This window comes from Euleptes europaea, chromosome 9, assembly GCF_029931775.1.
Source record: "Euleptes europaea isolate rEulEur1 chromosome 9, rEulEur1.hap1, whole genome shotgun sequence".
In the NCBI taxonomy this organism is placed as follows: Eukaryota; Metazoa; Chordata; class Lepidosauria; order Squamata; family Sphaerodactylidae; genus Euleptes; species Euleptes europaea.
The window spans coordinates 32,408,635-32,436,496 of record NC_079320.1 but is presented as its reverse complement, the minus strand read 5'-3'; the positions used below and the strand labels follow the sequence as shown (position 1 = coordinate 32,436,496).

Genomic DNA, 27,862 nt, shown 5'->3' with positions numbered 1-27,862 from the left:
TGTTTAAAAATATGCAGTTCTGCACATTTTGAAGTCCTTTACATGAATGGTCCAAACCTAGTTTTGTTGGAAGTAAAGGACTTTGTGCTGTCTCTTAACCTCAGACTTCAGAGGGGGACTTGACTAGAGAGTCAGAGAGGAGTCAAGGCACTGGGCATCCTTTCTCTATTGCTCTGACACTATCCCTTTTCTGTGTAGATTGCGACTCTCAGGGAAACCCTTCCTTCCTCCTTTTCACACCTCCACTTGCATGCATTCCTTCTTCTCCATCTTGCAACCATGAGGGCCGGACACACATCCCATATCTCTCTCCAGCCTAGTTAGTTAGACTAGATTAGGAAACTATATTTACTCTTTCCTATGCGAGAATTGAGTTCCTATAATAAATTAAGTATATTAGTTTGAATAGATAAAAGGCTCTGAGCAATTTTGTTCCTGGCACACAGACTAGATGGGCTTTGTTGTGCACAACAGCCTTTGAACACTCTGCTAAATTACCAGATTTTATATGAAAAATCTAATAATTTTGTAACATTATTCTAGGATCCTCAAGTAGAAAACAATATTGACTTGGTACTAAATGTGTATAAGTGCTTCATCCTAGCACATTCTCTCACACATGCATGCACATACTTATACACATGCTAAAAGGCACAGTGGCTCCTGGAAATGAAGTAATTTGAAAGCTGCAATACACAGTTCTACACAGTAATAATCAGATATCAGTCAGCAAGTGAAGTTAATCCTGACAAATATTTGGTCACATTTTTGTCTTGTGAGAAAAGGAGGAGGTCTGCAGCTGCTACGGCATACCTTGTAGGCCACATCACCGTAATCAGCATTTGGCAGACATGGGAAGGAAAAGGATAGCTTTCTGGCCTCGTCCAGTCTTTGGTCCAGGTTTGTACTGCCCAGTCCGTTTCAGTGCAACATACCAATCACGGTATTTCCGAGAACGATACGTATTGTAATTATTGGATTCCAAGCGTTCAAAAAAGAAGCATTCATCTGTTACATATTTCTGAAAATGAAGGAAGAGCAGTCATAATCAGAGAGGTTTTTTTCCCAGTCAGTTACTTACATGTCATGTCATAATTAGATTTTCCTGACTAATTAAAATTTGACTGAGGATTCCTCCCACTTAGCGAAATAATTGACTTTATGCTAGACCCACATAATATACATACTGTAAACACACAAGTAATCTCAAACTGGAGATGGATATTTAATATGGCAGCTTTATGTTATCACAAATTAAACCCTCTACGTAATGTAATGTGATCAGGAATTCTATGCTTTTAACTATTTTAATAGCCCAAACTAAATATAATCATTATAGATTTACCAACTTGCCATAATTTTAGATTAAATTTACTAACATCCCCATCTGGTAAGAGCTTGTTTCACACCTAACCATGGTTTGCACGGATGAGCCTGGAGGCTTCTTGGGTTTGCATGAGTCTTTTCCTCTCAACTTGCTTTCTCAGCTAACCATAGGTTATTACTTCAGAACCACAAACCATAGTATGATCTCTTCCTAACATACCAGAATTCCAAACCAGGTTGAGAATAGAATTGGGAGTTGGAGAGAAGAGACCAAGCCATAGTTAGTGGTTCAAACTTAATGACAAACTGGTTTCCCACAAAAGTGGAAGTCTCTAATTATCAAGCCATATATAAGGAGTAGAGGAAATGGGAGGGAGTATCTCAGTCCAAGGATCTGCTCCTGTGGTTTGTCATCAGCCAGCATGGTGTAGTGGTTAAGAGCAGTAGACTCTAACCTGGATGGAGAACCAGATTCGATTCCCCACTCCTCCACATGAAGCCTGCTGGGTGACCTTGGGCCATTCATATGTTCTCTCAGCCCCACCTACCTCACCGGGTGCCTTTTGTGAGGAGAGCAAGGGAATGTGATTATAAGCTGCTTTGAGACTCCTTAAGGTAGAGAAAAGCAGGGTATAAAATCCTTCTCTTCATTATCATGATGTATGAACCACTTCAACAAGTATATATATGTACACACACACACATACAGTCCTATAAATCAGTCTCTATTGCCATGAAAAAGCACCAAGATTAGCCTTAGTGACCATCCCACAGTGTTGAAATCACCTTCCTGTACCCAACTTTTATAGGACCTTTACAGTGTTTATTTATAAATGGTAGTATATCCTTACCAGTGCAAGCAATCTGCCATCTTCATTCATAGCAAGGAAACGATTTGCACATACACCTTTAATTGACACAACACCTCTTTCTTCTGCCTGAAGTAGCAATTTGACTAGACAGAAAGAAAGATAACATTAATTTTCAAGTAATTCCTTTGTTTTACCAAGTGAAAGCTGTTTCTCAAATCACTTTAAATGAAGCAGAAGCTTAGAAATATAAAGTATTTGTTTTATAAACAAATGTACTGTGAAGGGAAAAAGAAATAAGTTGTACAATAAACAAAACAGTTATTCTCAAATCAAATTATGCATGTTGAATCTTTTTACCTATACGATTCAAACTGAGAAGTCCAACTGATAAGTCACCCTTTCCTTGAAATAAGATTCTACATTTGAACCCAACGATGAGTTTACTGCACTACAGAAAGGACAGGTGGCTACACTTCATTTAAATTTCAAATAATAATATATACTTAGGTATATTTATGTGTTATTATCTGAAATTTAAATGAAGAGTGGCCAACTATACCTTCTGTAGTATGAAAAAGTAAACATGCAAAGTGTACACATGACTGCAAATATTCAACCATTAACCTAAAATCTATATTGCAAAATGTGACTGAGAACTAATCTGCATCTTGATGCTCCTTCATCAATGCTTGAGTATTTAAAAGTTTAAAAGCTGGCACTTGATGGAAGTAAGGAAATAAATCAACTTACATCTGTGAACCACCTCAACACTAGGTCTAAAAGGTTTTTGTAGTCCGTCTTTTCTGTGTAGTCTAGCAGCTTGTTTAGTTATAAAGAGGCCTTTAAAGTGGTTCAAAAAAACTGCTTCCAGATCATTATGACATTTTCAACCTTAATTTTTTTTTTAATGAAGTTAACTAATCTAGACATTTGGGGCTGCATCCATGTTTTTTGTCTTCACCTTTTTTGGGGAGAGGGAGCATCTACACAACACACTCTTTAATTATTAACTTCCCAAGTTTCCCCTATCAATACTATGTTCTCTCACACAAATTAAAAGATTTGGCTCTTTCTCAGGCTATAAAATCAATAGGAAAAAGCTGAAAATAATTTTAAAAATTTTAACAAAGCAGGAAGCAGAAGATATCAGAAGGACTACAGGATGTAAAGTAACATCAAATCCAGTTAAATATTTGAAAATAAACCTGACTAGACAAAACGACACACTACTTAAAGACAATTACAAAACAATGTGGGTGAAGATACAAGAGGACCTGCAGAGATGGTCTAAACTCAAAATTTAATGACTAGAAAAATGAATGTATTGCCAAAAGTATATCACCATTTAATGCAAATTATTAAATCGCTATTTACTGCTCATAATTGTTGCTATCATTTGTTTATTATATTAGTTTATTATTTCAGATGCATATTTTCCCTTTCTTTTTCTTTCATGTAATTATTGTTTGTTCTTATGGTCTCGAGGGGCCTGAAGACCTGTCACACTTTTTCTTCACATGCAAGTTCTTTGGCAGTCTCTGATAACTCCCCCTTTTCCCCCAACCATTCAGAGAACTACTACTTACATAATCTTCTTTCCAGAAATGAAAATCACATCTCACTGGAAGTTGCCAAACATATCATGGCTGCACTAAAAATTCAAGCTACTGCCATTAATTTAGTGCCTAGTTAAATATGCAGTTATACTGTGGCAATTTTAATTCGATATTTTTAATTATGTACTCAATATTTACTTTTCCCCAAACGGCTTAATGTTCTTTTTTCTCTTGCATTTCAATTATTGTTATATTATTCTGTCTAAGAGCCTATGTGCTATATAGACTTCCTTGAATAAATGGGTAAATGAACTATGTATGGTTGCTGAGATAAACACCACCATGTTATTGTAATGTTGCCACCTCCAAGTGGAGAAATGCCAGAATATTTGGGAGTAGAGACTGGGCAGAGTGGGTTTTAGAAAGGAGAGGGCCCTCAGGGCCCACTGAAGCTGCCATTGTCTTCAGGGAACAGATCTCTGTAGTCTAGGGATCAGTTGTAATTCCAGTGGAACTCCAAGGCCCACCTGGAAGTTGGCAAGCCTAAATTATTGCCAAATTGTCAAAAGAAAAATAAATACATGACCAATCAAACACAAGATATTCAAGTATTGGCAAGAACAAGGTGATATGTCCATTTTATTGATAATTAAAAACTGATGTACTACACTTGGAAAATATAATATACAGAAATACAATAGGAAGTTTTAACAGTAATATTTTTGTACTTTGCTGGGAGAAATTTACATTTTGCTAGTTTTCCATTCTTTCTCTACCATTCTAAAATGAACACATTCCTTCCATTCATTGAATTATTATGTTTACAATCAGTAAAGTTTTATTTATGCTGCCTCTGTAGAGAACGATGCCAAACTGCAGAGATATGCAAGCATTACAATGTTTTGTTTGTTTGTTTATAGTCCACCTTTCTTACAGGGACTCAAGGCAGATTTCACAGTGAATCAGTATAATGAACAAAATGGGACACTCAATAACCAATGCATTAGGATTTCAGAAGTCTAGTACCTCCAGAAATAATTGAAGCACAGCATAAGCATTAACATGACACATGAAGTGGTACAAAAATTACACAATAGGATCCTATGCACGGCAGTAAAGACCACAGTCCCTAATCATTTATCCAAGTAGGTTGTGAATCATTTTGTACAGTGCAACCCTATTACCTGTGCAGAAAAGCCCTCTTGAATAGTTCAGTTTTGCATAGTTTGCCGAAAGCAAGGAGAGTAGGAGCTTTCCTGACCTCCTCTGGCAAGTCATTCCACAAGGCAGGAGCCACAAAAGAGAAGGTGTATGGCCAGCTGTTGATTTTGCCCATTTGCAGGTTGGCACCTGAAGAAGCCCCAGCTGACATGAGCAAAGTTGCATTGGCAAAGAACAGGGAGAAAGGTGGTCCTGCAAATAAGAGGGGCCACGGCCATTAAGGGCTTTATATATGATAGTCAATACCATTATATATGATCGCCAATACCTGAGCCTGGTTTTGGCTGGGGAGGGGGGACTAGAAATGCAAGATAATTAATTAAGCTGAGCCCAGTAATAATGGGGTGTCTCTACAATGGAAGTAATATGCATGCTCCATCAAGCGCCCGCTGATAGCCAAGCTGAGGCATTGTGGACTAGTTGGAGTTGATTTTGAGGCAAGACCAATGTACAGTGCATTGCAATAGTCTAGTCTTGATATTACTATGGCGTGGAGCCAGGTGGCTAGGTCAGCCGTATCAAGGTAAGGGGCCACCTTACAAGCTAGGCAGAGTTGGTAGAAAGGTACATTGTTTACTCACCGAGAAGGTCCTTTCCGCTCTGAAGTAGAAGGTCATCTTGGAGCTTTGGGTGTTTCTCGTCCCATTGCTTGGAGAGGCAGTACTAAATTTGTTAAAAAACTACTTCCTGTCTCAGGGCGAGGAACGCCCATACTTCCAGTTTACTACTAAGAGCTCACGAGAGACAGGGAAAAACAGGTAAACATAACAGCTAGTCGTAATAACTGTGAAAACTGTATAACCATAATGTATTAGAAACATGAATTTAATAAATTCCTATTTAATGAGGAATACATGTGTGCGTTGATTTATTGTCCCCTTGGCTGAGGAGCACGTAAGCCACCCTAGAAGATGAGATACATCTCCGAGTGGGCAAGATGACCTTCTACTTCAGAGCAGAAAGGACCTTCTCGGTGAGTAAACAATGTACCTTTCCCGCTCTGAAGGAAGGTCATCTTGGAGCTTTGGGATGTCCAAGAGCTATTGTATTGGGTGGGAATCTGAGTCCTCATCTTCCACTACGTGTTGTAGGATACGTCTACCGAAGGCAGCTTCGGCAGAAGCTAAGGTATTAATGTGATAGTGTCTAATGAATGTGGAAAGATTTGACCAGATGGCCGCTCTGCAGATTTCTTCTGTTGACGCTTGTTTGAAGAATGCGGCCGAAGTGGCAGTACTTCGTAAGGAATGTGCTGTAATTCCTGAGGGCACTGGAATGCCACTGGCTATATAGGCTTCCCTAATGCAGTCATGGATAGTAGAGCTGATTGTCTGGCGAGACATAGGCATTCCCTTATTAGGCGCAGCTATGGATATACACAGGAATTCAGTCCTTCTGATGGATGCCGTTCTTGAAATAAAGATGTGCAGAGCCCTGAGTACATCCAAGGCATGCCAGGACCGTTCCTTAGGGTCGGAAGGGCTGGGGCAGAAGGACAGCAAATTAATCTCCTGGGCCTCGTGAAATCGGGACCGTACCTTGGGGTTGAAGGAGGGATCAGTTCGGAGGACCACTCTATCCTTATGAAATATGCAAAGGTCCTTGCGAATGGAAAGGGCTTTTAGTTCGGAAACCCGACGGGCTGAAGTGATGGCCGTTAGAAAAAGGGTTTTCATTCTGAGAAATCTTAGAGAGACCTCTCTCAATGGCTCAAAGGGTTTCTTGGTCAGGGCCGAGAGGACTGTGTTGAGCCTCCAGGTGGGGAAGCGATGTACTACGGGATGTGTGGATTGGGCCACGCCCTTTATGAAGGCTTTGACCTGGGGGTGTGAGGACATAGCGACCCCGTCTAAGGTGGGGCAGACTGATGCGATGGCTGCAATCTGCTTTCGTATGGTGGAAGCCCTAAGGTTTTGCCGTACCCCGTCCTGTAGGAATTGTAGGATTTGTGGTAGGGTTGGTGAGGTGGGGTTGGCCTGCTTTCGATTGCACCATCTAGTATAGGTCTTCCAAGTGTAATCGTATATTCTTTTGGTGGAAGGACGTCTGGCCTGTAGAATGGTAGAGGTCACCTCTTGGGACAGACCAAGATCTAATAGCCTAGCCCTCTCAATCTCCACGCGGTCAATTGGAACCATCCTGGATCCGGGTGTACTATCAGTCCCTGGGTGAGAAGGTTGGGCGTAGTGGGCAGCTGCCACGGAGAACAGATTGACATCTCCATCAGTGCCAGGAACCAGTGCGGCATGGCCAGTTCGGAACTATGAGGATAATCTCCGCCCTCTCTGATCGGATCTTTCGAATGATCTTCGGGAGAGTCGGTAAAGGTGGAAAACCGTACAGGAGACCCCGTGGCCATGGTGACAGAAGGGCGTCCACTTGTTCCGCCTCGGGGTGGAAAAACCTGGAGAAGAATCGGTGGACCTGTCGGTTCGGTGAGGAGGCAAACAGATCGATTTCCGGAACCCCGAATAGATCTGTGATTGACCGGAATGTAAGTGGATCCAGTATCCATTCCCCTTCTTGAATTGATTGTCGGCTCAGCCAATCTGCCTCGAGGTTGTGGATGCCTCAGATGTGCTCCGCCCTCAATGAGAGAAAGTGTTTCTCTGCCCACATCATGATGATGGAGGCCTCCTTGTTCAGACGTCTTGATCTTGATCCGCCCTGTCGGTTGATATGGGCCTTGGCTGCCACGTTGTCTGTGCATATGAGGACGTGGTGGTTTTGTAGAATGTGTTGAAACCTCAATAGGGCCAAGCGGATGGCCTTCAACTCCAGAAGGTTGATGTGCATCTTGGTCTCCGATGGGGTCCATGTACCCTGGGTGAAGGTTCCTGGGGCTGTCGCACCCCATCCCTCTAGGCTGGAATCGGTAAAGACCTGAATAGGTGTTTCGTGCAGGTTGTCCTGAGGCCAGGTTTGAGGGGCTGGACCACCAAGTTAGGCTGGATCTGGCCTCTGCACTCAGTCTGAGACGTTTGTCGATCTTGTGAGATATAAGGAGCTGGAACGGCTGAAGTGCGGTCTGGAGTGGAACCGGACCCAGGGCCCCAAGCTGATGCAAGAAATCATCAAACCAAGGAGTCTTGCAAGGGCCATGAGACGATGTTGTGGAGCTCTGGCTGCTGATCTGGCTATGGCAGCCAACTTGGTTGCCTTGTCCTGTGGAAGAGATACCCAGTTCAGACTGGAATCTATAGTGGCTCCCAAGTGTCGAATATGTTGCGTCAGAGTCAGCGAGCTTTTGGCTCTATTTATGAGGTAACTGTGGCTTTCAAGGGTCTGCAGGACTTGGTCTGTATGCTCGATGGCTAGTGCGATGGAAGGAGCGCAGATCCTATCGAGATAGGTTGCAGCTGGATCCCTTCTCTTCTCAGTGCTGCCACGATGGTGACTAGGATCTTTGAAAACACTTGTGGGGCAGAGGCCAGGCTAAAGGGTAAGGCCTTAAATTGCATGTGTAAGTCCATGTAGTTGAACCGTAAGAATCGCCTATGTGATGGATGAATGGGGACGTGTAAATATGCCTCAGTAAGGTCTATTGAGGTCATGTGTGTGCCAGGACGGAGCGCCTCAATGATGGATCTGAGGGTCTCCATGCGGAATTTTTTCTTCTGTACAAAGCGATTCACATATTTGAGGTCTAAAATTGCTTGCCAGTCCCCGTTTTTCTTTGGGACAGTAAAAAATACGGAGTAGATTCCTGAAAATCTCTCCATGACTGGCACCTCTTCTATTGCCCCTATTTCTATGAGATGTGAAATGGCGTTCACAGTTCTCTCATGCTTTTCCGAATTTTTATACAATGGGGAGGTTAGGAACCGATCTGGTGGTGTTGTTCGGAATTCTATGGAGTAGCCTAGTTGAATTGATTGGAGGACCCAGGCATCCGCCTGAGACCTAGTCCACTGTGGAAGAAAGCTTTGAAGTCTACCCCCCACTATGGTGATGTTGGTCTTACTGTTTGTTCCCCCTGGGGAACTTGTCAAACTTGTCCCCTTTAAATTTCTGGGAGGGAGGTGGGCGGCCGAATCTACTGAATCTACGAAAGGACCCAAGCTGGGATGGCCAGGAAGGGCGCCTTTGGTCTTGCCTAAACCTTGATAGAGTGTGGGATGAGCAGAAGGTTTGAGGATACTGAGCTTGTCTGGAATCCTTTCTTTGATTCTTAAGCATGTACTTGTTCTTATCTTTAGTGTCAGCCAACATCTTATCCAGCCTTTCTCCGAACAGTTTGCCTCCTTTAAAAGGGTGAGCGAGGAGAATGGCCTTGGATCTATAATCGACTTGCCATGGTCTCAGCCAGAGGGCCCGACGAATGGCTGTGTTTGATGCTACCGCTCTGGATGCAAATTGGAGCGCATCTAGTGATGCGTCTGCCATGAAGGAGGATGCTTGCAGTACTCTGGAAAGTCCCTCAGCTACCCTCTTATCGGCTGTGGGAAGGAGCTTAATGAGCTTCTTGGTCCATGCGTTAGTGATGCGGGCTATGAGAGCCGTGGTGGTATTGGCCTGAATAGCTAGAGCAGAGGCCTCGTGGACCTTCCTTGACAGAAAGTCAATTTTTCTGTCTAGCATATCCTTAATAAATCCCCCCCGTCTTCCATGAAGAAATCGGAAGATTGAAGTGCAGTTACAGGTGCATCTACTACGGGGAGCTCTAACATGTCCATAGCATATGGTACCATGTCATATAGTTTTTTGGCTGTGCCCGAGAATTGCTTGTTATGAAGGGGCTTGTCCCATTCAGACCTTATCAGGTTTTCAAAATGCACAGGGAGGGGAACCTTGATTATGTGGGAGTCTCCCTGAGGAAAGTAGTCCTTGGAGCCCCTGCGCTTAATCTTTGATTGAGGCTCCTCTGAAATCTCTGGCTCACTTAATAGGTCTAGGGCAAATAGAGCCTTAGCCAGGAGAGACTGGTAATCCTCATAGTTAAACAGCCTAGGCTGCTGCTCCTGAATAATTGGGAGCTCCTCATCAGAGATGAATTCTCCTTCCTCTAAGTCATCAGCTACGGATCCCCTGCCGCGAGAGGAGGCATCGTCCCCAATGGTCATGTCAAGCCTATTGGAATTAGCCTTTAAGGCTGCCTTGGTAAGCCACTGGGTTGTGGCCTGGCTGCAACCTGGTTGTTCCTGCAGGGGAGATGATGATGCAGAGGACTGGGAAGCTGATTCAGAGCTATGGGGTCCTCCATGAAAGTTAGAATCATTCCCTCCCTTTTGGGCTGAAACTATCAGGGCTTGCAGCCTGTGGAAGTGGTCCTCGAAGGTATTCTGTATCAAGGTATTCACCCTTTCCTCAGTTAAAGGCATTGTATTTGGGGCCCCACACTCAGCAGAGGGTGGGGGTACTTTACCCTTAGACGTCTTGTCCGCCCGCTTGAGAGCAGAGGAGCCGGCAGGGACCTTAGAGGTCGAGGTGGCACTCTGTCTATTATGGCGTCTGCACGTAGTTCTTTTCCCGCTCTTTTTATCCTTCGGCTTTGCCGCGCCGCTGCTTGCCGCGCCGTCTTTTTCGGCCTTGGGGGGGGGCTTCCCCTGGCTCCCGTTTTGAATGCCCGCCTGGGCGGCTAACAGAGGGGTTCAATTTCGCCTGGTTGCTGTAGGCTGCGTCATGGTCGTTGTCGGATAGAAGTTCTACTTCTTCCAACAGGACTGTGGGGGCAGCCATCTTGGCTCGTCTCCCTCCCTCTACAGCACTTCTCCCCGGAGCAATGTCGGCCGAAGCCGCTAAGGTCCGGTAGACAGACGAAAGACAAAACGCAGACAGAGACGAAAGGATGGGGTGGGGTAGGAAACGGCTTGGAAAGGAATCGGAGGAATCAAGGCTATCTCTGCTAAAGATAAGTAGTTTTTTAACAAATTTAGTCCTGCCTCTCCAAGCAATGGGACGAGAAACACCCAAAGCTCCAAGATGACCTTCCTTCAGAGCGGGAAAGCCTTTTTTGCAGCTGCAGTAACTTGCTTCTCCAATAATAAAGCTGGATCCAGTACGACCCCAAGGCTTTTAGCTGAGGGTCAGTTGAATTCCATCAAAAGTGGGAAGAACCATATCCTTCAAGACCTTCTCCTTCCCAAACAGCATTATTGACAGATGAGAAAACCAACCCTTCTCCTAGTACAGAGACATTTTCTTGCTATTTCTGAGCCATTTCCTACTCCTCGGCCAAGCCTTTTCTATCATCTGAAGCACAGCCATTCTTTTCTGCCTTTCCTAGAAGCACGGAAACAGCCTATCTCTCCAGAAAGTTACATATTGTCTGTCAGAGATTTACAAAGCTACAAGCTAATCTATCAATACAATCCTAAAGAGACTTACTGAAGTCTAAGCTCATTTGTTTCAATAGGTTTAGACTGGAGTAACTCTCCTTAGTATAAACAGTATAAACTGTTATTACACAGGGGGATCTCATTGAAATGCCCCTTATCTAGAGTCTAGTGTGTGCTGATATACTATGAAGTTTATCGCCTTCTGGATCAGTGCTGTTTACTATAGAATGAGGAATGAGAGTAGTTGTCATAGCCCAGTGACAAATTTAATAATACTTAGTTAATGTATAGTAGAAGCGAGCACTTTTTCAGGCTTCTACAGTTGGAATAATGTGCATAACTAATCTATATATCCTTTAATGCCCCCATTTCTACCAAAAGAATCTATATTTGTGAACAGCGACAAGCAGTTCTAGTTTGAGGGCATCTCTATCTATTTCTCATTCTCCACTTTGACTTTTAGCATTGCTTCACTGAGAAGTAAATTATTTGCTATGGCTGAGATACAAGAAGCAGCATATAAAGTCTGGACATAAGTTACTAAGATGCAGCCACTGCACAACAGCTTGTCTGTTCCAAACAAGTTTGCTATGGCTGCTTTAATGTTTGGAGGTGATGTCTGAAGTAAAATATTCTGGTCACATTTGCATGCCCTCTATCTTAGAGGAAGTATTTGTATTAAGAACTCAGCCAGTGCTTTCACTTCCACATGGCAGGCAACAACAACAACAAAAGATCCTATTTTCTCACCCTAGATTTATTGTAGTGGAAAGAAATATTTTATATAAGGATTTAGATAAGAAAAAGGCATCTCTAGGATTTTCTAAATTTGGTAAATACCATCAGCTCATACAGCATTTTCAAAAAAACACATGGTTAATGAATTATATCCATGGTGTTGGCACTAGAAACACTAACTTTCTGGGCTAAGAACCAGAAAGGGCTGTGACAGTTATGTCGAGTTTCTTTCCATTTACCTACAGTTTCCAGAGGAGGGAGAATAATCCTGTGTCAAAATATATATTATATTTTTAATATGAGATTTGACAGATACCTCCATTCTTTGTCTTTCAGTTTAGTTTATTCCTTTCTTGAGCACAAAAATTGTGTGGTGGGGACAGGGGAATTGGCAGGCACCACATTTTCCCACACAGCCTCCTCTACGTATCAACAGTGGGTTTCTTGCTTTGTTAAGCTTTAACATCAGAATCATGGCAAAATCCAGCACAGTTATTAATTTTTTTCTCTCCTCTCACATAAAACATTTCCACCTAAACAGCTACAAAAGTTGAGATCCTTTTGAAACAATCATCCCATTCTTAATTTGTTTCTATATAAAAGCAGGAATCAGAGTTCAGTGGTAAACTCAAGGCTCCTCACTAGCTTTTTTTCAGGGTACTAATTTCACTGAGCTCACAAAAATTGTACAGCAATTCAACATTTGCTTAGAACATTGCACGATCCTGATAAAGTGAGAAAGTAAACAAAAAAGCTTCATAAAAGAAGAGGAAAAAGTCATACAAAATCTGAATCTCTAGTATGCAGCAAATTTATTTCAGCTGAGAAAGTGATTAGCAAAACACTTCTATTTCAGTTTACAAGAAGAGAGTCTGTGTACTTACTGAAAAAAGGCCCAGGCTGCACGTCTCTGGATCAATGACTAGTATTACTACCGTCTCTACTACGGAAAAGCCAGTTCCAAGCCAAAAGCTCAAGGCCCATCTCCAACATAGTTGCAGAGAGGCCTTCTGAGGAAAATTCTTTCATGAGGCCCCTGCATGACATACACTATGGTGAAGTTACTAGGCCAAATCCATTTTAGTTAAATGTTGCTCCTGAACTTCCAAGTGTTGTGAAGCAGAGCACAAAAACAATTTATCTGGATTATTATTAGCCAAGTGCACAAGGGGAGGGGTAGCATACTAAGGAATCAGCATACACACCCGCTATCTCCCTAGCTCACTGTAGCGATTTAGAAGTGACCCAACTCAGACAGATGCATTTGCTGCCATCACGCTTAGTTTGGATCTGAGGCTCTGGAGAGACAGAATCCCCAAATGGACTGTGACTGCAACAAACTATGAACCTGAAGAAAACATAGTGTGAATTAAACAAAACCAATACACACACATGTGTGAAGAAACTTAACACACATCTGTGTGAAGAAACCTAACACACATCTGTGTGAAGAAACTTAAACCAGTTTACAGCAAAAGGAAATTTTTTTTGAAATGAGCTTGACCAAGGCTAAGCAGGAGATAATGGATCTTGAGAGAAAGAGCTGGAGACAGCATAGACTTGTAAATATTGTATTATCATCACACACACAAATTGTGCAACATGAGCCATTTGCACAGAATATGAGGAAACAGGAAGCATCAGCCTGTTCATTAACAAGACAATTTTCACTAAATTCCCCAAATAAATGATTGCAAGATTTTATGGCGATGCTAGCTTCTTGCAGGGGCTTTCAAACCAATATGAAACCTTTATTTAGAACAGCATTGATCTCTCAAAAGCAGATCAATTTGCAGTGCAATCATAAACAGAATAACACCCTTCTAAACACACTGGCACCAATGGACTTAAAAGAGTACAGCTCTGTGTAGGACTGCGCTGTTAATTCTATCAGTGTGGGGGAAAGCCCAAGATCAGGTAGTAGCAGTTCTGATTTGTCTATGTAAGGGAATTTCTGTGAGAAGCTGAGTGTACGAAGAGAGTTGCTCCACATAGTCAACTGGGAGAGATGGTCCTTTAAGTGTTTGGGTCACATATCATGAAAGGATTAAAGGCAAAAACCAGCACCTTGAATTATACCCAGAAACAAACATGCAACCAATTCAAATATCTCAAGATAGGCGTAACATGCACAAAGCAGCTAGTGCCAGACAACATCTGAGCTGTGTCTTTTGGACCAATTGAAGTTTCCAGGTTGCCTTACAGCATCATAGAGTTGGAAGAAGCCATACAAGCCATCTAGTCCAACCCCCTGCTTAATGCAGGATCAGCCTAGAGCATCCATGACACGTGCTTGTCCAGCCTCTGCTTAAAGTCTACCGGTGAGGGGCGCTCACCACCTCCCCAGATAGCTGATTCCACTGTCAAACAACTCTTACTGTAAAAGATTTTTCCTAATATCCAGCCGGTACCTTTCCGCCTGCCCCTTAAACCCATTATTGTGAGTCCTATCCTCTGCTGCCAACAGGAACAGCTCCCTGTCCTCCTCTGGGGAGCAGCTGTGGCTCAATGGTAGAGCATCTGCTTGGCATGCAGAAGGTCCCAGGTTCAATCCCCGGCATCTCCAGTTAAAGGGACAAGGCAAGTAGGTGATGTGGAAGACCTCTGCCTGAGATCCTGGAGAGCTGCTCCTGAGTAGACAATACTGATGTTGATGGACCAAGGGTTTGATTCAGTAGAAGGCAGCTTCATGTGTTCAAGTGACAGCCCTTCAAATACTTAAAGAGAGTAATCATGTCCACCCTCAACCTCCTCTTCTCCAGACTAAACATTCCCAACTCCCTCAGCCTTTCCTCATAGAGCTTGGTCTCCAGGCCCCTGATCATCCTCGTCTTGCTCCTCCTCACCTGCTCGATTCTGTCCACATCCTTTTTGAAGTGAGGCCTCTAGAACCGTATACAATACTCCGGTGCAGCCTGACCAGGGCAGCCCCACACAGAATTCCTTACAGTGGTCTAGTCTCAAGGTGACTAGTATAGTTCATTGTGACTAGGTCAGCTAACAGAGGAGTTAACTTCCATGAAAAAGAAGTAGCAGAGGAAACATTTTTAGATAGTATATGAATCTGGTTTTCTAGCAGAAGAGCTGGGTCCAACAAAACTCCCAAACCTTTAAGTAAATCAGTCAATGACAGCTTGGCTCCATCAAAAGTTGGTAGCAGAGTCCCCTGCAGAAGATCAGGCTTACCAACCAGCATCACCTCTCTTCTGTTTGAATTCAGTTTAAGCTACTTAACCACAGCAAATAGACACAAGTCTACAGCAGAGACAGCTGCTTCTGGAGGCTTATTCAAAAAAATACATAACATTAATGACATCCAATCCAAAGCTTTGGAGAATCCCATTCAATAATGTTACATAGCTATTAAAAACCAAGAGTGACAAAGCACAACATCACAGGCCAAATCACAGGCTACAGATTCAAAGGCTGACCATTACATTCTGAATACAGTCTGACAAACAGGATTTAAACCACACAAGCACTATTGCTCTGATCCCCACTCCTGTCCAAATGCTTCAAGACAAATGAGTACGCTATAGTGTCAAAAGCAGCATAAAAAATGAGAACCTCTTAAAAAACTTTGTCACATAATGTTGACAAGGCTCCCAATTAGTTCTTAAGAAAAGAGAAAAATTTCCCTAAGCAGGTAATCAGCACTTTCAAACCGGATAGCACCAATAATCTCTTCAACACTGTGCAAACAGTTCCAATCCAACAGTAAGCAATCATACATGTAGTTCCAGTTGGACGGGGGATCAAGCTGGGTTCTTTGTGCATGGAGCACCTTGTTACATATGTGGGTCCCAATCCAGAAGGGGATCAATACATGGGATCTTACACTGTATAGAATACTACTGTTGGATAGGAATGCAAGAAATTTGTTATAAGACAATTCATACGATTTATTGTTAGGCTAGACCTGAGCCCAAATGAGACTGCCAAATTACTAGTTAAAAATTTAAGCCTACTTGTTGAGGACGTATTACTTAAATGCAAAGACTAGTGCAAATTACCTTACTTAGCAGGCATACATACTCAGAAATTACTCATTCATTTAGTTGTAAATTTAGGTTAAGCACGTACAGAACAATTCTAACATTGGTTTATGATGCACACTTATTTTTAAAACACTTATATTCTGCATTTCCTCCTAGTTCAAGAATGTTTCCTTATGCACTTTCCTAAATGGCTGTAGAACTGAGACATTGTTCTTCCTATACAGAATCTACAGTACCCAAATTCCATCCCACTCACAGGGTTTTAACTGATCTTGGATGGTGCAGCTTTTCCCATCACAATTGCAGTGGCAGAATAACTTCTTCTGAACTCACAAATCCAACAAGGCTGGGCCCCGGGGCCTGGTACCCAAACAGAACACTTGTCATCATACGTATTTACCACAGAGAACTAAAGTATTTCACGAATCCTGTGGCAGCTTCCTTAACCTCCTTAGAAGAAGAAATTATTCTCAACGTTTCTGCTCACATACAGCTTCATTTTTTCCCCTTCATATGGTAAAAGATAGCATCACAATCTCTGTTCAAGGCATTTCTATTTTGTTAAAGAGTTGGGTCTTAATTCCCTCGACCCAACTCAAGTTCCTCACAGCAGTTTTGGGGAATGGGTATTAAAAATAATAAAGGAGAGCCGGTTTTGGCTCAGATCACTGCTGTGAGGGGAAGAAGCTCTCTCCCCGTGGTCATTTTCCCTGGCTGAAACAGCGCAGGGAAGCTCCCAAGCTGTTGCAACACAGGAATATGGCCAGGGGTGTGGGGGAGAAGGATTACCCCTGTGGTGGTAATCAGGCTCTCCTTTATTTTTTAACATCCATTCCCCACAGCTGCTGTGTGGCTGTGGGGAACACCTGACCAAATGCTTAAAAAACCCACATGTCTAGTTTGGCCCTTAGAAGGGTATAACTCTGTTTAGCATTGCACATGCTTTTCTGGTATCTAATGACTGAGGATAGGCATTATAAATGATACAATAAACCATGTATTGCATTTATTACTAAGTTGATCATTGTGAATTTCCTACTGGAAGACTAGCAAGTTGTCTAAAGCCACTAGGATCCAGGATATCATGGTATAGAGAAAATAGAAGTTTGTCTCTAAGTAGATATAATCCTGCAGTGCATGTGATCTGCATAATCATAGGTTCTAGATCTAGGACTATGGTTCTAGTTTGTATAAATGTGCATTTTAGTAGCAATGTTTTAATTTATATAGAAAGCAGCTTCTGTGCTTACTTTTCGGGAATTTAAGTTGGGAAAATTTATTCAATGCAATGATTTAAAATTGTTTTTCTTCTTAGTGATTTAGATCAATTCCAATATACATTACAATACATATATGATTACTATTCTATTGCTAGAGAGCAAGAATCTCATATACTGTCACCTAGAATGTGGAATTTTAGTAACTATCCCTTCTTTCTGCTAAATATTTCCTTACATAGTCCCCTACATCAAAAAGCAAATAATGATTACCCCACTCCTGATAATGACACCAGTCAGGATTATAGATGCAAAATGTTTCTAGAACATGCAGGAACAAAGGCTACATCTCACCAATGGGAACTTTTCAGCCAGTCCTCAAGCTTCTTAACAATTTGTTAGGACCATCAGCCCGCCAGATTCTAGTATTGGCTAGCAATCCAGTGTTACCACCCACCCCCAAAATTAATAATTTTCACCCTGAGGATCAAGGACCACTAAAAGCAACTAAGTGGAAGAGGGGTCCACATCTCTACCTACTTTATATCTCTGCCCACTTTTGAATACTCAGAGTTGAATACGATTCTTCCAGCATTGAAACAAGATGAGACACAGTTTAACAGGGACATCATAAGTAGGAAAAGAGTAGATGTGACTCTCCAGTCCTAAAATTTGCCCCCCCATTCAATACTAAGTGCAGTTACACCAGCTGAAGTCAATGGGTCTAGAAAGATGTAACTCTGCTTAAGTTTGCACTGCAAATGACCTGTAAGGAGAAAGAGGATATTTCAGACTTCAAGAGAACTGCGATGGAAGAGAACTTGGGAAAGTGGAAAAAAGCAAAAAGCAAAGGCAATTACAAAACAGAAAAAAATACTAGAGGAGAAAATGACAGAAGGCTTTAAACTGAAGAACTAACAACTGCCTGTTGGTGTGAAAAGTGAAAGGCCACATGTGACAAATTATTGCCATGTATGACAATTTAGGATATTACGGCATATGATATTTAGGATGTTACCCCATGTGATGCTGTCTTGACAAACACTTAAAGCAGTTCTTGTATTTTCTACGTTTGTAATTTGTATGAAACACTTAGCTGGGGTACACATTCACTGAAAGTAATGTTCTGTTCTGCTTTTTATCATCCATTAATATTTAGATGTGTGCAGACTGCTTGGGAGAACCTCAAATACACTTTTGGTGCCATAGTTTTTTAAAACATCTTTAAATATAAATACAGGGTACATGGGATATAATTTTAGTAGAATTACTTTGAAATTTATGAAGAGGGAAGGGAGTAAGTCATGAATAAGGAAAAAGCAAAAGTAAAAGGAAGAATAAAAATGAATGGCAGAAAGAGAAAAGGCATTTAAGACATGATTTACATGCTTTACCTGTGCCAAATAAATAGGCCAAGGACTACATAGCTTCTCTTTGCTCAGACAGCAGGCTCCCACACTGCATCACAAACCGCTTTTTAAAACTGAAAGAAGTTTCAAAAGCACTCTGTGATATGACATGGGGCAGTGGTGGTCAGCTGTTTACAGAAAATAAATTTTAAAATCTAGTAAAGGTTCTTGTGTAAGGCAAAGCAGCAATTTTTTATCATAGCATGTGTTTAGAAATGTTGTAGAATGAGTAAGACTTATACAAAACAACAGGGAAAATCAGAAGATAAAAAAATACAGTTACAGTTGCTGTTATCACTATTTATAATTGTCCCATTTGTTTTTCACATTACTTTAGCTTGTCAAAAACAAAAAGGATAAAGTAATATATCAAAGTGTTTAGAAGAAACTGCAGCAATAAGAGCTTACAAATGGGATTTAGGGGTCAATTCCTGCTTTCAGTCTTTGTAACATATTTGAAGTGATGCAAGTTACAGTAAGTAAACCTCTTTAACAACCAAGCAACAGAAGATAAGCTTCAACACAGTTCTTGCCTCTCATGTTTCAATTATCTATGGTTACAAAGAGATTTTGTAGGTCAAAAGATTATAAATAAATGATCATTTCCCTTACTCCAAAAAAACGCAACTATTTCCCCAACATGACTGCCTAAAGCAGAATAAATAGATGAAAATGCTACAGTCTGTAATGATAAGCAAGTAATGTAGGAAAAATAAGTGAATAAATGAAGTCAAGACACCTAGTCCATATCTGGATATCTATTCAGCCTGATTATTTAAGTACTAGTCCATGCATAAACTGTTAAACATTTGACCAAATGGTTAAATATAGATTCAGCTTTAATCACTTCCATAAACCAGCTTAGCCTAGCTGACTGTCACTGCATTCCTAAGGAGAATTACTCCATTCTAAGAGTATCACTGTGTTTCTGATAGGTGTCAAGAAATCTTCAAACATTTAATTTTTGCTCGTGGGAATGCATACACAAATCTTTCCAGTGTTAATGTCAGAAGGAGTGCATTTGCTCACAAATAAGACAATGGTATACTGAGAATCCCAGATGCAAGCTATCATTTTTAGATCTAGCTCAAACAGAGAGGTAACAATAAGTATTTCGAACACTATTACAGTCAAAGGAATAACTTGCAAAGTACTTATGTGAGCAAACTAATATATACAATAGAAATACAAAGCCTAATTGTATACACGCGCACACACACACACACCTGGTTCCTCCCCTAAGCACTGATCTACATTAATCTTTCTCACTTTGTTTTGCTTTATATGCGACCATCATCCAACATTTTTTGAAAGACCAAGGAATCCAGTGGCAAGTGAATAAACAATATATTTTTCTTACTATAGGTCTTCTTGTGTTACCTACATTTTGCAAGCAATCCTGAAAGGGGGGGATCCAAACTGCTGAGGAGGAGGCATGACCCCTACACAGGGCAACATACGCCAGCTGTGGGGAGCAATGTGGCAGCGCGAGGCTCAGGTGCTGCCGCTACCTCCCCAGGGGCGGAGCTGATGTTAGTCAGCTTCTTAAATCCTATTGGCCCAGGAACACCCCCTTTTGCAGATGGCTACTTGGGCTTGCAAAATAGCTGGCATAGCCCCATAAAACTCAATAGAGGAGTTTCACAGAAGTTTTTTAAATGACATTTTAACCTGTTTTTTCAAGCTGGGAAGCCTCTCAGGCTGACCTCAGTCATCCCCTAACTACCCCCTCATTCAGGATTGTTCTGTCAGCCAACAGTATCCTTCCTCTACAGTATATATACCATTAAATTATTTTTAGCCACGAAAACTTTAAGATATATGGAACATCAATGCATTAAAATGTTGAATATATTGTACATAAATTTACTGGGAGCTCTTAAATTACAGGATTCTGTATTTAAAACAGATTTTGTAGATGGCCCATTCCAGGATACATTATGTTCCTTAGCTAATCTAATTAGGACTTCACAATAGTGTGCTAGTAATGCCAATTTCATCCCTGTCGAAAATCAAGTACACCTAATAAGTATTATATTTTAAACAATCACATTTAATGATACTTATATTCTGTGGTAATGAAAATGCCAAAATGACTTTTGCAAGTAGCGCAATAAAATAAAGAAAGCGTTTGTAGTAATCTATTAAAAATTAAGTAAAAAATAAGTTCTCCAAAAAAATATTAATAGTACAATCTTGATTTGCACAGGTTTGTCCTCTCTTTCTCCACTTTTGTGAACATGCCCAACGTAAGAACCCAGACGCTTTTACACCTAAATAAAAAGCCATATCTCCAACCACAAGACTCAACATAAGAATATAGAACTAGGGCTTGAGTCTTGACAAACTGTCAAGAGCCACAAATGGAACTGCAAGTAGAAAAAAGAGTGGCGTACCCGGGATTGGTGGGGAAATGACTGGTGCGCTAATCACTGAGAGACATTAAAGATAAAGGTAGTCCCCTGTGCAAGCTCCAGGTCATTACTGACCCATGGGGTGACGTCACATCCCGACGTTTACCAGGCAGACTATGTTTAGGGGGTGGTATGCCATTCCCTTCCCCAGCCATCTACACTTTACCCCCAGAAAACTGGGTACTCATTTTACCGACCTCAGAAGGATAGAAGGCTGAGACATTAAGATGACTGAAACATGTTCGGCTTTAGATGTATTGCTTTTATCCTAAACCACCTTGAATACATTTCTAGAAAAGCAGTGTAAAGTATTATTATTATTACCACTACTATGATGGGTAACCGTGTTAGTCTGTCTGTAGCAGTAGAAAAGAGCAAGAGTCCAGTAGCACCTTAAAGACTAACAAAATTTCTGACAGGGTATGAGCTTTCATGAGACACAGCTCACTTCTTCAGATACCAGATACTACTACTACTATTATTATTATTATTATTGGCAGAAGATACTAGAGAACTGTAAGAAAGACAGTGCTGAACTAGTGCAGCAGTGCGAATACTGATATTACGCTGAATAAAAGGTAAAGGTAGCAGCTACATGTGCTAAAGTATAAAATGCAGTGGCTAAAGAAATATGGATATTGGACATTAGATACTTAAATCTTGGGCATGTGAAACTTTAGGATGAAATCACACAATGTGAGGGGGAGAAATGGAGGGGGGGTGGATGCCAGAGAGACTACACAATAATTGAGCAGCAGAAGACATAGGTGTGACAACTTATACAAGGAGGATCTGAGGTGATTGGCTGTGGATGAAGATGATGACATTTATGAAGTCCAGTGGAAGTACATAATGCTCACTGAGAGGAGCCCTTGGAAAAGTGGTTACATAATTCTTCTCTCTAGCAAGGAGGAGCAAAGCTGGGGGAAACGGATGCTGGATGACATGACACAATGCCAGGGGGGCACCAGTGGGGTTAGTGGATGTAAAGGAGATGATGTACACAGTGGGGCAGAGCTGGAGAATGAGAAGGAGTTAAAGCAGTAAATTGTGGGGCATATAACAATCTAGAGAAATGGTTTCAAGGGAGGTAACACACAGAATGCACATTAAGTATGGGCTAAGCATCTGGCCTACATGCTTTCTTGAGGAGGTGGCAGGGAGCTCAGAATGAGGGATAGTAGGCACTGTGCAGGATGGCTTAGCAAAAAGGCAGGTACGTGAGAGACAATAAATGTAGGAAAAGGTAGCGCTGAATTTAAGATCTCAAATGTTACAGTCTTACAGGCCAAAGTTAGGACCAGTTAATACATATACAATCTGAGAAAGATATTACTATTTTTGATAATTCTGGATGAAGTTACTTCTTATAGGAAGGTAAGCACCAGCATTGATTAATTCAGGCAAAGAGGTAGAAAATGAGTGCTAGGGAGGAGGGTACCCAATTTGGGTGGCACACATGCTGAGGGGAAGTGGCTGGATGGGATCAATGTGGCAGAAGAGGATAACCAGTGGGGTAAGGAAAGGGGTGACTGAAAAACCGGCTGTAGGGCTTGTGGCCAGCGGGTGAGAGGGGGCAGAGCTCCTTTATAAATTGCAAGGGAAAGGGATAAAGGTCCAAAACCTGATCCTGCTCCATCTAAGCTCCAACTGATATTTACCACAGTTGCGTTTAAGGGCTCGAAGATAGGCCCGAGAAAGTCGGACCAGAACCAACGGATTAAAAGTAAATCAAAAAGAGTTTCCGTCTAGACATTAGGAAGGATTTTCTAACAGTTAGAGCGGTTCCTCAGTGGAACAGGCTTCCTGGGGAGGTGGTAAGTGCTACTTCCCTGGAGGTTTTTAAGCAGAGGCTAGATGGCCATCTGTCAGCAATGCTGATTCTATGACCTTAGGCAGATGATGAGAGGGGGGGGGGCATCTTGGCCATCTTCTGGGCATGGAGTGGGGGTCACTGGGTGTGTGTGTGTGGAGGTAGTTGTGAGTTTCCTGCATTGTGGAGGGGGTTGGACTAGATGACCCTGGTGGTCGCTTCCAACTCTATGAGTCTATGATTCCATAACGTGGCCCAAGCCACCCGTGGTGTGAAGGGGGAGGCAGGCCGGCCGGCCGGCCATTCGCCCTGTTAGCCGGGGAGAAGGCGAAGGGGGGGGGGGTCGGGGCGGCGGGCAGGGACTCACTGTGGGGGTCGCCGTTCTCCCGGACGCCGTCCACCCTGCCGTCGGGGTTGATCCTCAGGAAGAAGCCTCCGTTTTTGCAGTACAGCCGCTTGGGCTCCTTGAAGTGTCCCGGCGGGAAGGCGCCGCCGCTGCTGCCCCCGCCGTCGTCGGGCAAGGCCGGGAGGGTGGTGATGCTTCCCGCCGCCATCCCCCCCGCCGCCGCCGCCGCCCGCGGCTCCCCTCGAGCGGCCCTGGCGCGGCTGCCCGCCACCCCGACCCTCCCTCGCCGGCCGGCTCGGCCTCGGCCGCGGCCCCCCAGCCTCGCCCCCGCCTGCCTTCGCCCGCGGCCTCCCAGCCTCGACGCCGGGAGGGGCGAGAGGGCCGGGATGGGTCGAAGGGGGCGCCGATGCGCAGTCGGCGGCCCAGAGCCGGCCGGCCGGGAGCGCGAGAAGCCCTTCTGGCGGCAAAGTCGAGGGGCCGGCCGACTCGACTCGCCCCACACGCAAATACGCGCGCACACACACACACACAGCCCTCACGCGGGGCGGTTATCCGTTTGTCCCCCCCTCAGGCTCTCGCTCCTCCCGCCGCCCCCTGCTTCGCGCCTCTTTGGTGGGCTGGGTCTCCGCCTGCTGCCCGGCACCACTAGGGAGGGAGGCGGTGGCGGCTGCTGCTGGGAACTGGCGGGGATGGAGAGGCGAGAGGTCCCCTCCTCCGCGGCCTCACCCTCGCCTGCCCAGCGCTCTCGCACGACGCAGCCGGAGTCCTGAGGCCGCCCTCCTTTTCCCGCCCGGGCAGCGCCGAGGAGAGGAGAGGAGAGGCGCGCGCGTCACCCGCCAGCTCCCGCGTCCCCGAGGCAGGCCCCGCCAACGGTCACACCCCCGCCCCAGCCCCAGCGCGCCGCGGGCGACGCCGGCCGAAAGCAGGTGCCTGCCGAAAGAGGCGGGAAGAGTGAGCCGAACGAGACCCGGATGGCGGCCCCGCAAAGCCGTCGTCCAATTCTATGCGAAGAAGAGCAGGGGGAGGGGCCGTGTGGGGCCTAGTGGGGCCCAGGATTTCGGTTTGACGAGGCCCGAAGCTATCGAAGGTCATGGGGCCCTTTATAGGTCCAGCTGTCGACAACAAATTCTCGCTGTTTTTTTTTTTTGTGTTGAATATATGCTGTATGGTAATTTATAGAGCTAACAGGTATCTGCCCTGACCTGGATGGCCCAGGCTAGCCTGATCTCCTCAGATCTCAGAAGCTAAGCAGGGTCGGTCCTGGTTAGTATTTGGATGGGGGACCACCAAGGAAGTCCAGGGTTGCTATACAGAGGAAGGCAATGGCAAAACACCTCTGTTAGTCTCTTGCCTTGAAACCCGCCCCCCCCCCAAAAAAAGGGGTCGCCATAAGTCGGCTGCGACTTGACGGCACTTTACACACAACAGGTATCTAAAGCCATTTGCACATAACAAAATATGTATTTTATCAAAGTAATGGTTGAACTGAAATACAATTAAGAAGTATATTAATAGTGAAAAGGGCAAGAGTCCAGTAGCACCTTAAAGACTAACAAAAATATTTTCTGGCAAGGTGTGAGCTTTCGTGAGCCACAGCTCACTTCTTCAGACACAGCTAGAATGTGAATCCATCTGTGATGTGAATCACTCTCTTCTACTTAAAGACAGATGGATTCACATTCTAGCTGTATCTGAAGAAGTGAGCTGGAAAGCTCACACCCTGCCAGAAAATAGTTTTGTTAGTCTTTAAGGTGCTACTGGACTCTTGCCCTTTTCTACTACTGCAGACAAACACGGCTACCCACTGTGAATTAATAGTGAAATAATTATTATTTCTTTTAAATTTTGGGGGGGCCCTAAGAGAGTGGGGCCCTAAGCTATAGCTTGTTTAGCATACGTAAATCCGGCACTGGTGGGGCCACAGGGAAGAGCCATCCTCACTGAGCGTGCAAGTGGTGGAAAGGGAAACTCCAAGGCAACAAGCCAAGCTTGGCGAAACAGGGTCACCATGCCGCTTGCAGTACTGCCTTGCCTCCCTGAAGAATTTGGTGACCAAACAAGCCAAGAGATTGGTTTTAGATTAGAACAGTGTCTGATTTTGGGTCGTGTTGTGTTTTTTGTTTAACAGTCAGGATTCCCCATCCCCCAAAGTGGCCGAACTCCCAACTGTCCAATCCAACATTCCCTTTGGCTCAGAGTACATTTCAACACCTCGACTTGCATTTGTACTTTTTCTCTCCGCTTGGATAATACTATATTTCCTAACATTTTGTCATTTAGCAGTCAAATTAAGGCATGCGTACTTAAAATAATAAAGGGAATAGCAAAATGATAATTACCCTTTCTTTGTGCTGGACAGAAAACTTTTCAATTAAATTTCAGTGTTTTAAGTTAGTCAAGAATTTGGGATATATTTCTATGGAAAGGACAGCTGCCAAACACATAACCATAGTTACCTACAAGAAGTCGAGTCTTTTCTGGAACACAGACTGGCTTCTTTAGCCAGAGCATATTATGATCCAGGAACAATGGAGTCTCATGTTGGTGTTTCCCAACACTATACTAAAATTTCATGTTTCTAAAACTAGTGAAGTGCCCACGATAAAGGTATTTTACCTGTGGCACTACTAACTGACTGTGTACATAAACTGGTGCAGAAATCCCTCTTTTAGACGTGATGCCATGTAGAAGGCGTGTCAAGAACCCCCCCCCCCTGTCTTCTCTTTACACAGTTCATTGTTTGCATAAAAGCACCACATTCCACAATGTTGCAACTTCGAGAACACAGCGTCTTCTCTGTACAGCTAGCTCAGTATCTAGGCAAAGAAAAGGAACATTTATGTCTCAGCTAAAAGAACTGGTTTAATGCAGACTGTGAACAATGACAGTATGAGGTGATTTAGAAATGTATCTTTACTGAGATAATGTATAAAAGCTGCTCAATACTGAACAGCAGTGTGATTAATTATGTGACTCTTAATGTGATTCTTTCTGTAGTCTGACTTTTGTGTTTGCTGTTTAAAACTTAGTACTATTAAACAGTGAGCTGAAAACTACTTCTGATCTCCAGCGTTATCCTTTGATCTGACTTATCTAGGATAGCGTTTTTCTGGGCACAACACTAGCAATATAGTCTTTCTTACATAAAACGACAGCCTGGCTTGAATTAAACATTATACATACAATACACGCACACACACCACCCAAAAAATATTGGGAAGCAGTTTCTGGTCCTGACTGACAAAACTGCAGACCGTACTTCTGCAGGCTAGAACCAAAGAATGACTGGCTTCAGTAAATACTTGGATACGATGAACAAAAAATAAAGGGGCCTCAGAAGGTTGTAGCCATGAAGTAGAACAGAGACGGCCTGGTTCGTATCAATAGTTACAAGAAACACTTAGCTGCATGTTAGGTTCAGGTGCAAGGAGTATCTGAAAAGAACAGCCCAGTCAAAGATGGAAGAGTATAGTTCAAAGATATGATATATTAACTCATAGCCAATAGATCGTTTTAAGCATATGGAATAATCATCATTTGGATATATTAAAAGTAGCAAACAGGCTGACAAGGTGTATACCTAACTTCAGTGGATTTATCTGATAAAACCGGTATAAATAACCTTGTAGAGTGTTCAATGTTTATAAGATAATTAACCAAGAATGTGAGTCCAGTTAAGGACCAGTGAGGCATTAACAGAGATGATTTTGACATGAAGTAATTTTTGAAGTGTTTAAATAAAAGTTGGGGCCCTGCAAGACACACAAGAGGGGGAGTCTCATCTTCTTACCTTGTTCTCCCCCTCCGGCCACTTTCGTTCCTTCTCACCCACCCCACAACACGAGAGAAGCAGGAAAGAGAAAGCAGCAGCAGCAAATAGAACCTGTGCTACTGTTTCCACCTCCCGTCCCCTACCACTTATACACTTTTACACTCCTCCTGCAGCTCCCCTCTGCTCTTCTGGCTTTTAGCACCTTGCCTTCCAGCTGCCATCCATTCCTCTGCTGTTTTTACTTTCCTTCCCTCCTCTTACCTGCTGCCTCTGCCACTGCTGCCTTGCCTGCTCGCTCATAGCGCTGCAGACACCTCCTCAGCTTACCGAGCAGCAATGTGTTTCTGCCACCTTCCCTGCCCCTTTTTTCCCACCTCCTAAACAGTCACTGAAAAGCCAGCATAGTGTAGTGGTTAGGAGCAGCAGACTCTATTCTGGGGAACCGGATTTGATTCTCTGCTCCTCCAGGAGTGGTGGACTCTATTCTGGAGAACCAGGTTAGATTCCCCACTCCTACACATGAAGCTAGTTGGGTGAACTTGGGCTAGTTACAGTTCTCTCCCAACTCTCTCAGCCCCATCTGCCTCACAAGTTGCCTGTTGTGGGGGGTGGGGGGAGAGAAGTCAGCTGTGTAACTATTATTCAAGCACTTCAATCCAATCAGTTTGCTTCGGGGCACAATAATCTCTTGTCTCTCCTCAGTCTTGTCTAACAAAAGGACCTCTGGCGATCTCAGGAGGTTATTCAAAAGATGCCCTAAAGCTTCTCTTCCTCTTTCCCTAATTTAGAAAGGTTTCCACCTTGAATGTCCTTCCCAGACATAGCTCCTCCCTACCTCAAGCCTTCTCCTGTCCTCCTCACCAAACCAATCCAATCCAGGATCTTGCTTCTGATTTCATCTAGAGTTCCCTGCCTCTTCCTCACCCCGTGAATCACAAAATCACACAAGGTTGGAAGAGACC

The 27,862-nt window shown here is 43.3% G+C and overlaps 1 protein-coding gene across 1 annotated transcript; it reads right to left on the bottom strand.

The window, feature by feature from the left end:
- Window positions 1–806: 806 nt before the first annotated feature.
- Window positions 807–27,200, bottom strand: FGF2 (fibroblast growth factor 2). The gene is made up of 4 exons (XM_056855031.1): window positions 27,162–27,200; window positions 23,150–23,585; window positions 2,178–2,281; window positions 807–1,021 (listed from the first exon to the last, which is right to left on the bottom strand). Exons 1-4 carry the CDS (start codon window positions 27,198–27,200, stop codon window positions 836–838), a joined length of 765 nt encoding a protein of 254 aa, XP_056711009.1. The 3' UTR covers window positions 807–835.
- Between the last annotated feature and the right edge of the window lie 662 nt (window positions 27,201–27,862).

Bases quoted from the DNA above. Each gene is read 5' to 3' on its own strand.
- FGF2 (XM_056855031.1), bottom strand. From the start codon at position 27,200: ATGAGCGAGCAGGCAAGGCAGCAGTGGCAGAGGCAGCAG. The intron at 2,282-23,149 runs GTGAGTCCCTGC...CTTTCTGTCTAG, and splicing joins GGAGAACGGCGACCCCCACA to TCAAATTGCTACTTCAGGCA. The intron at 1,022-2,177 runs GTAAGGATATAC...CTTCATTTTCAG, and splicing joins ATGGCAGATTGCTTGCACTG to AAATATGTAACAGATGAATG.